Source organism: Thermobia domestica, chromosome 4 (assembly GCF_964235325.1).
Source record: "Thermobia domestica chromosome 4, izTheDome1.hap1.1, whole genome shotgun sequence".
Taxonomy (NCBI): Eukaryota; Metazoa; Arthropoda; class Insecta; order Zygentoma; family Lepismatidae; genus Thermobia; species Thermobia domestica.
Window position 1 is genome coordinate 219,009,034 of NC_137457.1, and position 18,185 is coordinate 219,027,218.

Sequence of the window (18,185 nt, forward strand, 5' to 3'; positions counted from 1 at the left end):
GCGACAAAAAGTTTTCGGAAATCTATTCGGGGTCTCGAAGAAATATACCATTTCCACCTATCTCTTTATCAGAATTGGAAATGGTGTAAATTCCTGCTAGTTCTGGTTTCAATATTGATTTCCATAGATGGTAAACGGTAAGAGATGTCGAAAAGCGGTGTTCAAAAATCGCTTCAAGAATAAGTTTTTTGTCTGATCTTATCCCTCTATTGCAACAGAAGGTTGTATATCTAGTTTTAGATTGAATTTGTAATGTTCGGAAGTCTACTATAGTTTCACACTGTGAAACGATATTCACTTATTATCGTCGTCTCAGCAAATACAACTTGTAGCCCTCCCAGCTGGTCTAGTGGCTAGCACGCGTGCCTTTGGTGCACGGGATCCAATGTTCTATTCCTGGTGCGAGAGCATTGAACGATGGTGATTCGGATTTCGCTTAAACTGTAGGTCCATGTCTCATATAGCCTCGCTGCCGAAGAACGATGCCAAACGAAAATCTAATCAAAGCCAACTTGTAGTACAGACTAAGTATAACCACACTAGAGGTGGTCGCTTTATCCCCTTTCCGAGACCAGAAGGATGAAATAGAACTGAATTTTGTTTTTTAAATCTTTTTTTTCGGACCAAGGCTTAACAAATATTCTAATCCTATTGATCACTGACTAGTGGCTTCGCCACCCATATTCAGTCGTCGGTTTCGCCGCGTCCATCCGACATTTTCCCGGATTCTTCCTTGTTTAAGCCTTCACAAACAACTTTATGTCCGTGAGTTTTCCTCTTTTCTCCCATTATCATTTCAACAAATTACCAATGTTTATCTAAAGAGAGCAATCGTAGATTTTTTTTTACTAAAACATTCATTAATGACCTGTGAACAAAGGAAGGAGATCAAAAATAGCCATGAACAGAATTCCATAACTGACTATTCTGATTGAATTATCCTGTTCCCTTAAAAATATTAAAAATATACCTTATGTACTTTTAGTACATATGGAAATTATTTATCATTAGTAGTAAAAATGACATGGCTACCTAGGAAATAGTCGTCTTGTAACTTCTCCCTTTCTGGAGATCAATATTCTCTCTGGGCAGCACTGCTTACACATTCACTAATTCTATTGCTGCAGGATATTGTTCGATTGCGTATTAATAAACATGTTATGCTGTGTTGCAGCAGTAATAAGAAAAGAAATCTACCTATAAAGTATATCATACTGTGAAGTCGAAAGGAGAAAACACATCACATTCTTATTTCGGGAATAGCCCACGAAATGAAATCTTTGAGTTTTCCGTCCAACGGTTATGCCGGTTAGGCTAAGGAAACGATGATGATGAAAGAATGAATGAATGGTGGAATTAATAAAGTGGGAGGAAACGGAAGAACCATGAGAAAACCCACGCACACGGTGTTTGTCCACTACAAAGTTCACTTGGCTGGGGATGGGATCGAACCCGGGTCCCTACGCACCAGAGGTGAACGCTCTACCACTGAGCCACAGCGGCCGCCAAAAGAGTCAAAGTTTAATAATAATAATAATAATAATAATAATAATAATAATAATAATAATAATAATAATAATAATAATAATAATAAAAGTAAAAATGAAGCTTTCCAAGAAATAATTGATTTTGCAAATCTATGGCTTGAATCATTGGTCGAAGTTAAGTGAAATTTTAACCTTATACTTGCAGTACATTTGCAAAGAGGCCGGTCCGTATGATACGCTTCGCCCCCTCCCCTAAGTTCTCTTTCGCATGTGATCCTCGACATCTGCCACCTTACTAATCTCTATCTAGATAAATTTCAACAGTCCAAACAGTTATTCTGGTCATTTTAGAGACACTCTCGGTAGTTTCAATATTAAAACTATTACGTGCAGTCGAAAATTCGAAACGAATTTCTTGCATTATTGAACTAGCTTGTATTGTAAAACTCAAATTAATCATTCTCTGTAAATTTACTTTAAAGAAATGAAGTTGTTACATTTCAAATCTTTCTTTACAGGATACAAAGTGAAAATGCATTAAATTTTGTACAAAAACTAAGATATTTATAAAATAAGTTTTTTCTATATGATTATTTTGTATTGTTATGTAAATTTTGTTCATAGACGAGGGGAGGGGAGCGCCAAACGCTTTTGGACCTAGGGGCGGCAAAACATTAAATCCGGCCCTGGTCGAACACTAAAAATAATTCAATCATCTGTGTTTGTCCGACTAATATTACATAAATGGTATAAGTTATCTCCGTTTTGGATAAAATATAGATGAAATATAGCTTTAGGAACACACGTGAGCTAGTTGCATCCTCCTAAGTTGTTCTGCTCTCTGTGCAACGATTAAAGGATTATAGGAAAATGAGTTACGTGGTCGAGGACTGGCACATTTACTCCAGTAATACAAAACATGTATTTATGGCTGTTCTGCGTAGTTATATTTATACAAAAGCAATTACTTGCTAACTATATGAATTTTATTTCCAAGTAAATAGTCGGTATATATGAAATTCTATATTCTTATCAAGATGTAATAACGTCTCTCAAACACTCGCTTAGAAAATATGTAAATTCTATTTTCTATTTGGAGCAGGCAGGAGTACCCACAGGCTGGTTTTAGAGCGTTGGTTGCACCCGTTAGACTTTTTTTTTGGGGGGGGGGAAGGCATATTTTCTTTCAAAATGACAGAATCGCGCTTTTAATTATACTATAATTTTCCTTTTAAGAACGGCAACTGTGAAGGTGAATGAATGTGTTTTCTGTGGCTTGAAAGGATAAAATTATGACGGAAGGTGGAAGAAAATACTGTATAGATTGATCCTGTTTAGAAAGAGTGGACAAAGGCTACTAAGTGATGTAGCCTGCAATGTATTCGACATGCGAACCAGTGTGGAAACTCATTGGGGAGGGGGAATCTCGCTAAGATTTTAAGCATTCTGTTTTGGGGGCGAATAGTATATTCGGGGGGAAATTGCGTTCAAGTAGTTGGAGAGATGGGCTGCAATTCTTATGTGGTTAACTGACAGCCCAAGATTCAAGATTCCCTTCCCCTCTAGAAAATTCGTAAATAAAACACTGACTTAGCCTACAAAATCCCTATTAAACAATGGCAAGCGAGATCACAAGAGAAAACTATAGTAGTTAAAGAGACAAAGGAAAATATTCAAATTAGTTTTGGCGGTAATGTATCTTTAAAAATGTAGGTAAATAAAAATGTAGGTAAATAAAATTTAATTTAATCGGTTATATTACAATACTAAATGATAAATATTCTTGACCGGATTTCGAGGCCAAATACTCCAGTGTGCCTGACAAAACATCAAGACATTCCATGATTATTTCCTACTTGCTTCTAAGAAACACCTGATGACAAAAACACTAAAACTTCTATCCCAAGTTGACCAATGAAATGAAAAAAAGAAAAGGTAGCGGACCAAAGATACTCCCTGCTTACCTATGGTCGTTTCAGAGCAGGTATTATCTTCAGATAGAAAAAAAGAAGCTTTTGTATAGGGAACAAAAAATCTACAGTGTTTTCGAATTACAATATACTTCTCCCTGCTATTAGAAGAATCAGGTGTCTACTTCGATCCAACCTCACGCTCACAAACTCATTTCGACCTCACGCTCACCTCACCGGTCTGACCTCATGCTCACTCAACCTCACGCTAACCTCACCAGTCTGACCTCACGTTCACATAACCAGTCTGACCTCACGCTCACTTCCTGAGGCTGAGGTCGAGTAAGCGTGAGTTCCGAACTCGTGAGCGCCAACCTCATGAGTTTGGACACCTTTGGATATGACTTCCGACTGCAGTTCATTGTTGTTAGCTTTTGTTTCCAAATTGGTAGTAAAGTTAAATTAAGATAAGTGGAGGACACAGTACTTCTATTAGTCTGAAAAATAGAAATAACATTTGGAATACGTTAACTAAGTGTGTACTCACAAATCACTAATTTATGAGAGCCAAGTGTTTGAATTTACTGTATATAAAACACACTAGTAGATTTACAATTCAAAATATCCACTGATACATAAACTACAATTATGTGAAGAACTCCAGATACAAAATATATTAAACCTTACTCTCAAGAAAGGATATTCGAGTATGTATCCGAAAAATACGAAATTTATTCCTTTGCTTTACGGAATACAACGGTGAGTACTTTACTTATATTGCCACAATTTTGTTTGTAGACTCTATGTTTTTGTTATATGTTTCGAAGCACAGACTTTCGCAAGTCGGTATACATTCATCACAACAGTGAATAAAGGGCAGTTTTCTTTCACCATTATCAATTCCACAAAGCTCCAGGCTGTATTTCCCAATGATATGATTATTCATACGTATTATTGTAAATATTACATTATTTAAAATTAAAAAAAAATTATGAATAACTCAACACACGCCATACGACAGCTGACTACTTTAAAAAGTCAAGAATTGCAAGAAACTAGGTATAATCTAAAAGTTACAGTACTCTTTTCAAAAACTAGGTACATATAAATCTGTACTTTCTTGTATACACGTCGTAACTCTTGTATACGGTAAAAAGAATAACTTCAGCACTTAAAGTCAAAATTAAATATAAACATATGTATGTATAGTGGTTTCAGAAGTAATCCACAGAAAAAAACTGGCTGGAAAAAGCAAACACTGAGGTTTGTGAAATATAACAACAAAATATGAACTCTACAACCCACCGAAGCAAGTATCAATATTTTGCTCGTTTATATAAATTAGTGCATTAAAATACAAACATTTCTTACTTACTCATTCACACGTATAAATGTACATTCAACGAAGATTTTATTGAAAAAGGTCTATTACAATCCTACCCACCTTTGAATTTAATGCTGTACATTGACTTTGCCATTCGATCGCCATCCAACACTTCTCCGAGCGTCAAACTGCGATGTTCAATCTGGAAAAGAAACAAAAACTTAGTTATACTGTCCATTGTAGACAATATAAGTAATGACACGTCTTTAGTTTCAAAAATACAAACGCATTTTTCGTGATAAAAATTATTCCCTGTGCACATGAACGGCAAGTGTCTTTCATTAGAATTACTAATAAAGAGTAAGTAATTCGGTAAATTTTAAGTAAAAAGCGAAAGAACAATATATTATTACTATTATTATTTAAACATCGAGTTTTTAAGTAGGCACTCCCAAACAACGGATTCTTTCTTCGATTTATACCTAAATTTTTACCTCTTTCCTCTATCTTTAATCTTGAAGAACACCACTGGCATTCGAATCCAAATGGATATTATCTTTTTCTGCAAAAGTAAGCTGAAATAATATGTTGGTAATACATTCGTGTTTACCGGCACTAATTGCTGTCCTCAAGCCTGTGACTCATCTGCACGCTAGTGAAATCTCTTGACGTCATGAAAGAGGCAGCACAGTTAGCAAGAATGAGAGGTATCTTGTGTTTATTAAAGATTAAAAATATCTAAATATTTTCCTAAATGTTTATGTAACCTATAACTCTTAAATGTTTTGAACTTTAAATATTAGCATCACTCACAATATAAGTTTTTGCTTTATAATAGATTTGTAAAATTGGTAAATTTTAATAAATTTATGACTATGATTCTTGACCCTCTGTTTCTATAGAAATATCATTTAAAAGCAAAAATTTGCTAATGAGACAAGTCCACTTTTCAAATGATCAAATATATCCAATACAAGAGTATAAAAGTGTCAGAATGTTTGCTATAGAAGAACAAATAAAATTATACGCGGAATAAACTGAATGTACTGGAAAAAAAAATCTGCTAAATAGATCACGTTTGAGGTTAGCTAGTAATATTACAATTAAGGGCACTGCAAGAGTTCACTGAAGTTTTACAATATATAACCTGAGATATACTTTCACCACTTGTATTGAAATTAACAGTTAGCACTTTAATATTATCCAGGCTTTCCATACATTATTATTATTATTATTCAGTAGCTAACAAAAATTATTCCATAAGAATCAACATATACAAGTTTCCAACTGGTTTTCCGATTTTATTTCATTATCAGTGCACTTAATGTATCTATATATAAAGGGCTACCCAAAATTTCTAAGAACTATAATATTTCGCCGAACTAGTGGCAGTGCGAACTTCTGCCACTAGTTGGCTCTTAGTACATATTGTAGCTAGCAGTTTAATGGTTTCATTATATTGTGTTTTCCTGTGTCTGCAATTTTCGAAATGACTGATATCAAGAAGCACAGGATTTAAGTTAAGTTTTGTTTCAGGCTAAAGAGAACTGCTGCTAAAACCCACCTAACGCTCAAGGAAGCTTTTGGTGAGTAAGATTTAAGATAAATAAAAATATTTGAGTGGTTTAAGCGGTTTTTCTTCTTCTTCTTAACGTCCCGCAAACCAAGGCTAAGGGAGACATGCGTGAATGATATGATGTAATGACGCACCAGAGGTCAGCACTCTACTACTGAGTTACCGTGCCTTCTTTGTAACACACTTTTGCCTCTATAGTTTCTATCAAATAAGGTAATCATGAATATTATGTTGTCCAATACCTATACACAAAATATAAGCAATTTAGGTAATCTATAATAATAACAACAGTGGGGGGCTCTTGAAGTAAGGCACTGACAAAAACTGAATTTTATCGCTAACCTAAGGGACGAATATAATAAAAGTATTTATTTTTAATTACTTACAATTTGTGATTTCTAAGAATCTTTTGTACTTCCTAGCTTTCGGCTCTCCTCTAGGGTCTTGTTCACGAAGGGTAAAACAGGATGAAAATGAATAAAAACATCGACAAAATACAAAAGAGCGGACTCACCAGGTTAGAGCCGCACGAAGAATACATTGTCTTGGCTGTTAGTCATACGTCAAATTGTGGTTCAGCACACCGTGGAACGGCGGGCTCAATATAAACATTCTTTTGCTCATGTAAGAAAGATTGCCGGTTCATATTTTGTGTGTGTGTGTGTGCCAATATTGTATGTACTTTTTAATTACTGTCTCTCACTCCCTGTTTAACCACTTTCATCTATGTTAAGATTTTGATTTTTTAAGAAAATAAAGACATTGCCAAAAACAAGTCTCTCTATTTCATTTTTGACTCCAAATAAAATTTTTGAATCAATAATGTTGTGTTGTTTTTTCTAAATGTCTGGAGAGGCCTGAAACCAGGTATTGTACCTTAGCATCCCTAAGATCTTGCTTTATCCGCGCTTTTAAGTTTGTCATGTGTATGTAACTCTTCAGACAACTGCACTTTATCTCGTACGAACTCCTGATTTTTCATTAAGACCGTTGAAATAGCTTTTAAAGGGGGTGATATTCTTGTCCAAATTTTTTGGGGGTTACTGAGTTAAAATTTTAACTAATGCCGTTGTCAATCTGGGGAACATACGTAGTCCGACTCAGTTTTTGTCAATGTTCTCGGTTTCAGGTCTGTCGAAACGTGTATTCCTTTTAATCTGATCACACCAACTCAATAAAAGGTACCCATTTATTTTATATAACCCTCAAGACAACTGCATTTTATCCTCCGTGAACAAAGATCTACAGGAGAGCCAAAGATAAAATGAGCAAAGATTTTCATGAATCACAGTTGTAATTAAGATAATTATTAAAATTCTGAGCATGTTTGCATGTTGTTTGAAAAATGTTTGTACTCACTGAAGCACTTAATTGTAAAGACGGAGTACCGCCGCTACATTTCACTTCATTATGCGTGATTTATTAGGAAGAAAATAAGCTGCTTGTGGAACTATATACAGTATTTCTACCGGTAATCTCCAATTGTACAGAAAAATCTTAATGTTGTCCTGAGTCAGTGTAAATTTGCAATTGTTAGCCTTTTATAATTTATCGTGGTTCGATACTAATGTCAATAAAGATGTATTTTTACCTTCCTCCTCCTCTTAGGTTTTCGAACAGAACAAACTAGCGGAAGCATACGTTAAATTAAAACGTATTCAGTGTTGTTTTAGTATGTGACCTATCATTAATATACACCCTATTAGGTCATTAAGTAATTATTAAGGGAAGAAAGCTTATCTAATGTAATAACTACAGCTTCCTGAAGTTTTATGTCTTTCGCTTATAGCGATAAAATTTAAATTTTACCCATGTGACTTCCTTCGAGAATCGCCACTGAACAATAATATAATAAAACTCTAACGGCTCTAGTTCGTGGTGTATATAACTTAATCTTATTGTTGTATGTTAGCTTCACTACCCAGAGGTTTTAGGGAGCTGGTCAAGGGCATAAAAGTGGAACGGGGTGTGCGAAAACAGAATTATATTTTCAATATCTGTTCGACTCTTTTGGGTGCTTACTGATTTCTACGAAATGAATATCTGTTTAATTTCCAACAAATATGCTTTCTTGGGTAAATGAGACATAGATAAATACAAGAGAATTATTAACGAAGAACTGATGGACCAAAAATGTACAAGAAAACGAAAGAACCGCGAGAATTTCACGGACACGCATGCCTTGAATAAGAACCAGTGATCCTCCACACCAGAGGTGAGCGATTCTCAACTCCATTGAATTTAAACTGACGTAAGCAAGGTTTTTGAGTCAGAAGCCAGAGTGTCTATATCTCACAAAATAATCATCATTAGCTTCATATGTTACGGAACAAAGAATGAACACTTCATTCAGCTATCATTACAGAGAACAGATATACTTTTCTGGTTATATGTATATTATTTGTTCATTTAACTGTACACAACGCTCCTTGGTTAGAATGGGGTTTAGCCTCCCTTTCAGCACCGAGGCTATATGAGACGTAGACCTACAGCTTAAAGTAGGAGCTAAACCATATGAGCTACCACCGGGAATCAACTTCGGTCTCCCGTATAAAAGACACGAAAGCTACGAGAGAGATACACAAAGCTAGGTAATACATCCTATTCTTATCTGCGAATACCAATTTGCATATACAATAAAATTAAGGATTGTGATATTTTGTCAAAAATGCAAAAAATAACTTGCAATCGGTGAAACTATTCGCGCAATCGTCTTGTTTGATCTTTGATTCTGTCTGCATTGCGATAGGAAAATGCACCTTTAAATGGTAAATTTTATTTAACAGAAGCAGTTAATTCAGAAATGAAGATACGGAAAGAAACTGAATTATATTTCTGATACTCCACAACTTAACAAAATTCGTCTCAATAGCTGTAAATCTATCAATTACTCGCAGATATACGCTATAGGATACTCACCTCAAATAAGAACAGTCTTAGCTTTTATCTCGCATTTTTGTGATTGACTAACACAATCTCAGTGTTCTTTGAAACTTTGTACAGTAGCGTTTCAAAATTGCTCAAGCCCTCCCTTCCTGTGGAACTCTCCAAAAAAAAAAAAAAAAAAATCAATTGGCAAACCTATAGTAAATTCTTTTTGCTTTTCGGAAAAAGATGTATTGTACAATTAAAAATGTTTGTTACTAATCTTAGATCCTTATCCATCCTGTGAGTAAAACAGCAACGGAGTTCCACATAGCCGTTGATCACTTTCCATAATTCAAACGAAAAATGTTTCTTAGGAAAAAATATGCTGCACAACTTACATGCTAATCACTGAATTTAAAATCTTTGCCCATCTTGTGCGCGAAAATTGGAATAAAATTCTAGATAACTGTAAATTTACTTTTATATTACTTGCAGAAATTAATATACATTAACCAGCAAAGACAATATATATATGTTGACACGTAAAATTTCAAGATACAAAGTTAAATGAAATGAAATGAAATCTTTCAGTTTTACGTCGACGGTTATGCCGGCTAGGCTAAAGGAGACGATGATGATGAGAAATGAGTGAAGTGGTGGAATGAAGAAGTAGGAGGAAACGGGAGAACCCCGAGAAAACCCACGCATACGGTGTTTGTCCACCACAAAGTTCACTTGGCGCGAGCTGGGATCGAACCAAGGACCCCATGCACCAGAGGTGAACGCTCTACCACTGAGCCACCGCGGCCCCGCTACAAAGTTAAGACTTAAGACTATTCCTTTGTTTCAATAAATTAATTACAAAATACCTTAGTAGGTCTGCATACTGGTAACTTGTAGTAATGGTATGTTTCATGTGGATTGAAGTATGGACCAACTTTATTTACATATAACGTCACCTATAAAAGAAAGCAGAGAAAACACATCATTATTTAAATATTCTTAATCCAAGATTCTCTCTAAAGCATTTATCTTTTAACGAAACTTTACAAGATAAAGTTTTAAATAAGAGAAACGTATGATCACACTAATGTCAACTGAGAGTGCCGAAACGTAAATATCTGTTTGTTATTACAAAAACTAAATTTTCTGAATTTGTTTCAAATAATTTATATTATTTGAATATTGAATAACCATTAATGATGCATTGATCTATAAAAACACAGGAACAAAATTTCTGAACGTTTCCGAGGAAATCTAGCGAATGAAATTCATCCTCCTTACCCCAGTAGGTCTTCATACTGGTACCCCATACAGGTGTTTAACAAGTGAGGGATGAAACCTAATTTTTCCAACTTTGGCGCTTCGAGAGTTTTAGAAGGCGTTGAGCCCGAGCATGCAGAACGCGAAATGCTAAAGATTTTCGTCAGTTGGATGATGATTAAAAGTATCAAGAGCCCGCCGACGAACCAAGACAGTCCCATTGATTTCTGCAAACCATCAAGGAACTGGCCAACAGGGGCTGTCGCCACCGCATTCTGAAATGAAACCACGAGCAGCATTGAGAAGAGTCTGCTAGAAAGGCTTTGCTACAGCAGCTACAGAGAGATAATGACAGCAATGGAACTCACTGAGAGCACGAAAGTTAGACCAGTCAGCTGCTTCAGATTGAATCGTCGGAGAGGAAACTGAGAAAAAACAGGGAGTTCTTCGACGAATAACGGAAAGTGATCACTGCCACAAAGATCAGGATGCAGTCTCCACATCAATGAGGTCAGGCAGACCAGTACTGCACATCGAGAGATCGATATAGGAATATGTATCATGGGCAGTGGAGATATTAGTCTGACTGCCATCATACAGAATGAGCAATTCGCTCTCTTTAAGAAAGTCTGTTTGTTAGCTGGCGTCCACGATCGTCAGTGCGGACAGAGACGGTGATAGGCAATAAGATCTCTAACAAGCAAGAGTGGCGGTTTAAGCTGATGATAGAGCCGGAGCAGATCGGCGATCGTAAAGGATTCAAATTAAGGAATGTGTAAGGCGAGCGAGAGAAGAAAACTCGCACCGCAACAGCTTGCAGTCGGGAAATTATCTGAATCTGTCGAGAATCGGTGACACATGTGGCTACATTGCCAGCAGCGCGACCAGCACTAAGCTCATCACATGTATAAACAGTATGGTCAGAAACAAGAGAAGACTCGGTAGGCCTGAAATGAGTTTCCTGCAAACATGCACGGACTGGTGAGTGCTCTGAGAGAAGTTGTGTCAATTCCTCAAGGTGACTACTAAAGCCATTCAGGTTCCACTAAAGAAGAGCCACAATTGGAGAGACTAGCGTTTGAGGCGAATATTTCCACGTGGGCCAAATATCGTCCACTCAGTGTCCATTAGTTCATCTTCCACCATGTCAGATTTTGAAAGAAACTGCAGTTGCTTACGAACATGTGTAGATCTTTTTCTTTTCGGCGAAAGAACTGTATCACTGAGTCGGCGTATATGCTGCCTAACATTTAGACCGGCGACAAAAGGTGGGCAGCGATGAGTTGATGTTCGCCAAGAGCACCACTAATAGAAACACGTAAGGTTGGTTAGTGATTGGGGTCGAAACGGGAACAAGATCAGTTTGGGTGGAAACGTCGAACGTCTGGATTTCCACAGATTTACAAGGGGTAGCTGCAACAGTAGCAAATGGCACAGAAAGCGAGGAAAGGATGCTTTCTTTTACGTGACGATTAGCATCAGCAGCAGATATCTTCTCAACAATCATTAGCTCTCGGAAACGTTTCCCACGTTGGAAGGTTGAACAGTCCCGAGACCAAGCAGAATGCTCTCCCTTGCAGTTGACACAAAAGGGTTTGGCTGCTGTACAGGGTTCCACACCGTGACTGTCCTGGCTATAATTCGCACAAAAAGCAGCACTAGCATTACACGACATGTTCGTGTGCCCGAAGTGTTGACATTTGAAACATCGCAGGGCATTGGAAATATAGGGACGGATCGTAAATCGATAATAACCAGTCTTCACGTAGTTCGGAAATGTAGACAAACTGAAAGTAAGAATTAGTGACTGAGTAGCAAAAAACACTTGACTTCTTACTTTTGATGTGAGCTACATCTACACCATGTTGGTCAGCCAGCTCCGATTTAATCTCTTCCTCGGTGTCATTTAGAAGGTTCCAACATGATATTACACCGCGAGAGACGTTCAGTAGACAGTGGGGTCACGTTAATTGGTCCAATGATAGTCAATGCTGTTTGTTCTTCGTCGACCGTTTCCACCAATAAAGTGTCATTCTGTAATTTCTTGATGTCTTTAATCTGTCCGACGTTAAAGATATCAAGAACTTATAAGTTATAACCTTATTAATAAGGACAGGGGACAAGACCTTAATGCACTTGTACAATTTGCTTTAGCACTGACACTATCAGCATCTTTATCATTAAAAACAAGATACGTATGGACTACTGGCATCACGAAACTTGTATTTTCCACACTATCTAAAACATGAGAATATGTCTCATTTTCGTTTGGTTTGAGCTTTTTGCGAGAGGGTGAGCTCAGACTCGAGTATACATTTTTAGTACTTATAAAAAGTTGGTATTAAATATATATTTTAAAAAAGTGTGTGAACGCTGTAACTTCATATCGGGGCACTTACGAGAAGAATTTATGCTACTTTCCTGGCTATCCTAGTAGGATCAGCGTGGGCCCGACGTTGTCAAGGGAAATGGCGTGCAAGAACACCATTCTCGTCGACAGAAACGCATGGCCCCGGGAAAAGAAGAATTGGAGCTAAAAGAAACAACCTGTCGAACAACAATAAAAAAAGACTTTACCAGCCCACAGGAGAAGAAAATGTTGAGATTTTTAAAACTTTAGGTCCTTTTATTATTTTTTACTTGCTCTTATGTTTTAATATTTTTTATTATTATTTTTTATATTTTCACAAACTTGGACGTCAGAAAGCACGAACACTGGTCGCACATAACAGCAGTCCGAGGTGGGTGCACGTTCATTCCATATGGAGGAAAACTTCACAGACCATTCACTTCCCAAGACTTCCACTAACCATAACGCCGATTTCAGTTTCTCATTTATAGCATAATGTATCTAAATTTATTAAACTTATTAGTGAATGTACTAAGGATATGCAGAATACAGGTGCTAATACGCTTTTTTTTTTTTTTTTTTTTCAAGATAGTACATTTCCTTCCCATAGATGGATACGAACAGAGATACTTTCACACTTAGACTTATAGCATAGGATATTTTGAAGGGGTGCCGGTTTTTTATTTTCCAGAATTGGCAACCCTAGTGTATCCAGAACTTCGAACTTTACAGTTGGAATTTTGAGGGTAGAAGCAAGAGACGTTTTAAATTTGCTGTATAGATTTTCTTGGCGATTCAATATAAAATTTCAAAATGGCGGCCATTTTGTCAAAACAGTAGTGAACAGAAAATTGTTGCAATTGTATTGTTGCAAATTATTGCAAATATAAATCACATTTTAACACTTTTACCCCAAAGGCATTGAAATATTTCGAAAAAACCCATAAGGGCCCAGGTGGGTTGGTTTATTTCAAAAATAACCGTTTTTTTCAAACCCTGCATTTCGGGCACTACTCTATCCGGTACTGCAGGGTGTGCATGCGCTTCACTCCTCCGTCATTACCAGAAACAGATAATAGAGAGGGTGGCGTCCAGAGAAAGCAGTCCACATCCGAGGTTTACCTTTGTACTACTTCGCTCGATCGCAGGTTTGAAATGCTGGGTGATCGGCCCGGTACAACCCCCAACCTGGAGGACGAGGAGCTGAATGTAATTCCGAAGATCTGAGTGATGGGGGCACCACATCACGATGCCGGGATTTTGGGACGGAAATCGATGAAAATGAAAATAGGAAGAGCTGTCATTGCTGTTTTACAATCCTTTACATTGTGCTAGTTGGAATTAGTTCATTTCTTTTTTATAGATATTTTACTTTTTCCTTTTAATTTTTGACATTTTCTTTCAGAAATATAATTAAATCATCATTATTTCACTGTCAAATATACAGCCCCTTAAAAAAAACTACAACATTTACAGGTAAAATTTAGTACTCTGCATAAAAATATATATTTGTAAGAAACAAATTGTAAGAGTGCATTCTAGGTAGAACATGCGATTTGGTCACAGGATGTGGCAAGATAAGATAGGGTCGAGTTAGCTTGGTGTTGGAGAAGTTTGGACCAATTTTGTTAAAATTAATAGTGTTATTTCTCGTATTGCCATTTATTGTGAATCGGTTCCTATGAATGTTGTGCTCAAAATGCACTTTTGCCGAAACGAATTTCCGCAGGTGGCATAATTATACAGTAAGTAATACACCCGTATTTTATGTTTACAACGTAGCGTTACTGGTGTAAAATCATTACCAGTGCTTTACGACTGTTAAAATAAGTGAGTGCATACGAAAGGTTACTGGGTTATTGTTTAGCTTTGGGGGGCCGGGTTTTTAACTCACTTTTTTTGCGATATTTTATTCACACTCGGTTAGGATAGGTTAATAACATTTAAATCAGACAGTATTGCCGAGCGAGCGTGAGCGAGTGAAGGCTGGTTAGAGCACCGCGGGGCACCTTGTTTTCTGTCTTCGTTAGTGTTGGTCACCATTACTAAACAATTACCGGATACTGTAGTAGATCCCTTCTCCGGCGGCGTAGTAGTTCTGCAGTGTACAAAGCAGAACCCAACGGCTATGTCCTGCCCCGATTTGGTTAGAGACATTCGTGCTTTTTAGTAGTCACTTAGCAGGATTGATTTGTCTTTTGCATTGTAGTTTGATAGTACATACTAGGATTCTATACTTATAAGCAAATCATGAAAGAAAATAAAATGAAATCTTTAAGTTTTACGTCCCACGATCATGCCGGTTAGGCTAAACGAGACGGTGGTGAGAAATGAGTGAAATGAAGAAAGTGGGAGAAAACGGGTGAACACCGAGAAAACACACGAACACGGTGTTTGTCCACACAGTCTACACGGCGCGAGCTGGGATCGAACCAGGGACCCCAAGCACCGGAGGTGAACGCTCTACCGCTGAGCCACCGCCCCCCCCCAAATCATGAAATAATTTTAATGCTTCAACAATTATTTGTCGTAGCCCCGTTGAACTTCATCTATGCTAAGTAGGGTATTGTCACGTCGCCCACTGCAAATCTTCTGCAGGACAGTAAGGAAATTATAATTTCTCAACAGTTATTTCGAGTGATGTGCCTGAACTTGACCTGCACGGTTGTTTATGTATGTAAGTTTAATGACCTCATATCATATTTGATAAGCTTTTAAGCACATATGCGATAAAACTATTAATCAGACAACTGTTCACACATAACAAGCATAAACTTCCCAGTCGGTATATTCTTATGCTTTTTGTCGCGTTAGCTTTATAGATAGCAGACGGGTTACCTCAACACTACACATTACTTTAACAGATAACACTACGATTTTTAACATGTATACCGAACATCTTCTATTTCTTTAATATATGTATTCTTATATACAAACCGGATCTCCATCATTGTATGTTTTCGCTAGTATCTCACTAAATGTCACCATCAAAACACAAAACAAAACTGCCCACCGCACCATGTTGACCACGACACAGTATGAAATTCAGACAGTATTTGTATTTAGTCAGCAAGATAATGTTATGTAGTTTATATTTATTTACTTCAGAATTTTATTGTCAATTCAATTTTAATGTGTAATGTAGCGTCTTCATATATTTAAAATATATTCACTATACGATACATTTATTTTACTCAATATACTTGAATAAAAAATAATCGCAAACATTCCACAGCAAGCACTGTCTGGCCAGATTCTATACTGTGTTGACAACATAGCACCATACATTGATACCAGATGAAACACTATAAATTTCCTAAGTTATAGTAGAACATACTATTGATTTTAGAAATATAGGGCCTTATGCAGAGTCGTTTTGATGTTTGATTAGTGGCATACTAAAGAGTTCGACTAACATATGTCCCCTGCAGTAGTCAGGCTTTTAGAATGACGCTAATCATAACGTCAAAACGATTCTGCATAAGGCGGATACTGTCATTCAATGAAGAGAAAATAGACATTTCAACTATCTCTTTTGTTTGTTCCAATTTAATATAATGCATACAGATTATATATATATATATATATATATATATATATATATATATATATATATATATATATGTCTTTTAGATGTCATTATTTATTCACAATTTTACCTCAAAAATACATGTTTTCCTTTTCTTCTGGACTTCATATAGTATTTAGTTTTGTTTTTATTTTTCTGTTTTCTACACATCTAATTCGTGATTATTAGAGATCTTCTTACCACTTGTTTTCGAATTGATTTGATTTGAATTTAGCGTCCCTTTCAGCAGCGAGGTTATGTGAGAGTGAATCCGAACATGTGCTCCCACTTGGAATTGACCCTGATCACTTCCTGTTTTCATCAAAATCTGTGAGTGTTAACCTTCCATATAAATTTCAAATATAAATACTGTTATTACACTACGATTTCTCAGTAAATTTACAAATCATTTATTCGTAAATAAACTTCTAAAACATTGTAGTTAAATGAACGTTGCTCTGTATTGAATAAATATTCTCCCGAATAGTTCGTAAATTGCCTACAAAAGGAAAACCTCCTCTATTTCTTTTCTAGTCGGTAAAGTTTCTAAAATAGCAGGCACATTCCCTCGTGAATGGCAATACTAATGTGCTGTATAAGAAATGCTCTAGCTCGGGTATCTCTCGGTTCGTGTCGCCACGTTTGGCCTAATACTCGTTTCGCCTAACCAATTATCTGACACTTTCACGACAGATAAATGATAAGATTTGCGTCCGCCATTTTAGGCGAAAAAAGAATCCTCGTTTGGCCTAATCCTCGTTACACCTAAAATGGTGGACAATGAAAAAAATCGTGGAAATTCAATTAGAGGGAAATTACAAGAGAAAATTCCCTAGAAGTATTAAGAAATGCGAAATATATAGTTTCACCAATGAAAATAAAAAGTAGTTGATTAAGAAAATTCAAAATTAATGCATTGGGACGACAAAAGCATAAGTGAAGCAGAGACGTATAAAAAAAACTACTAGAATATGAAGAATACTTGTTTATCTGGAGCTCCTTTCCTATGTGTTCGTGCACAGCTGACTTTAATGTACTTCAGAACATTTTGCAATAAAGAAAACACAAATACTGAAAGTAGTGAACAGGGGCGTCATTTAGGAGGGGCAGGAGGGGGAAATTCCCCTTCCCCTAAGAGTTTGAGCAGTACATATACTTCAATCCTTTTCTACTAATATACTATTCTCTGTTTCACATAAAAGGATAGGAAAAAGAAGAAGTTTTTTCCCCCACCACGCTCAAGTGCAGGTGAATGTTGGTGTTCCGTCTTCCACCATCAGCCCCCGCACACGGAGGTATAGAGTGTATTTAAATATGTCTAGGCCTAAATAATAAATTACAACTTTCATAATAACATTGAGTATTTTAAAACACTTAATGACATTTACCTGTATTAGTGAGTAAGTAGCACATGTGTCATTTTAATGGAAATTTTATTGAACAGTTGTATTGTTTATTTTCCTTCTTTTTTGGCAGTCGGATTTATGACATAATGTTGGAATGGCAAGGGATGTCAGGGTTGGTAATTGAATTGGTATTTACTGCTTTGATACATGAATTTCATAATATAAAATCGGAAACCAAGTACAATACGTATGTATGGGTAAATTATCAGTGCGTTAAGATAATAACAATAGAACCTGAAATAATAATAATAATAATAATAATAATAATAATAATAATAATAATAATAATAATAATAATAATAATACACTTCTTGTTTCCTCTCTTATATATATGTGTTCTTACATTAAAAAGAACCAGAAGAAAAATAACCATATGTATACACACTGATAATAGTGAATAAATGCGTCTCGCCCCGGGCGCCTCAACTCAGGC

General features: G+C 36.3%; 1 protein-coding gene across 1 annotated transcript in view; it reads right to left on the minus strand.

Moving 5' to 3' along the window:
- LOC145683867 (transmembrane 9 superfamily member 1-like) overlaps positions 1-16,024 on the minus strand; it is an 88,397-nt gene extending 72,373 nt beyond the window's left edge. Inside the window, exons 1-3 of the mRNA XM_081755487.1 lie at positions 15,716-16,024; positions 10,035-10,124; positions 4,842-4,923 (exon numbers count right to left, since the gene is read on the minus strand). Coding sequence (XP_081611613.1) covers positions 4,842-4,923; positions 10,035-10,124; positions 15,716-15,799 — 256 coding nt within the window. The 5' untranslated portion in view covers positions 15,800-16,024. The remainder of the gene's footprint in view (positions 1-4,841; positions 4,924-10,034; positions 10,125-15,715) is intronic.
- Positions 16,025-18,185: the final 2,161 nt, after the last annotated feature.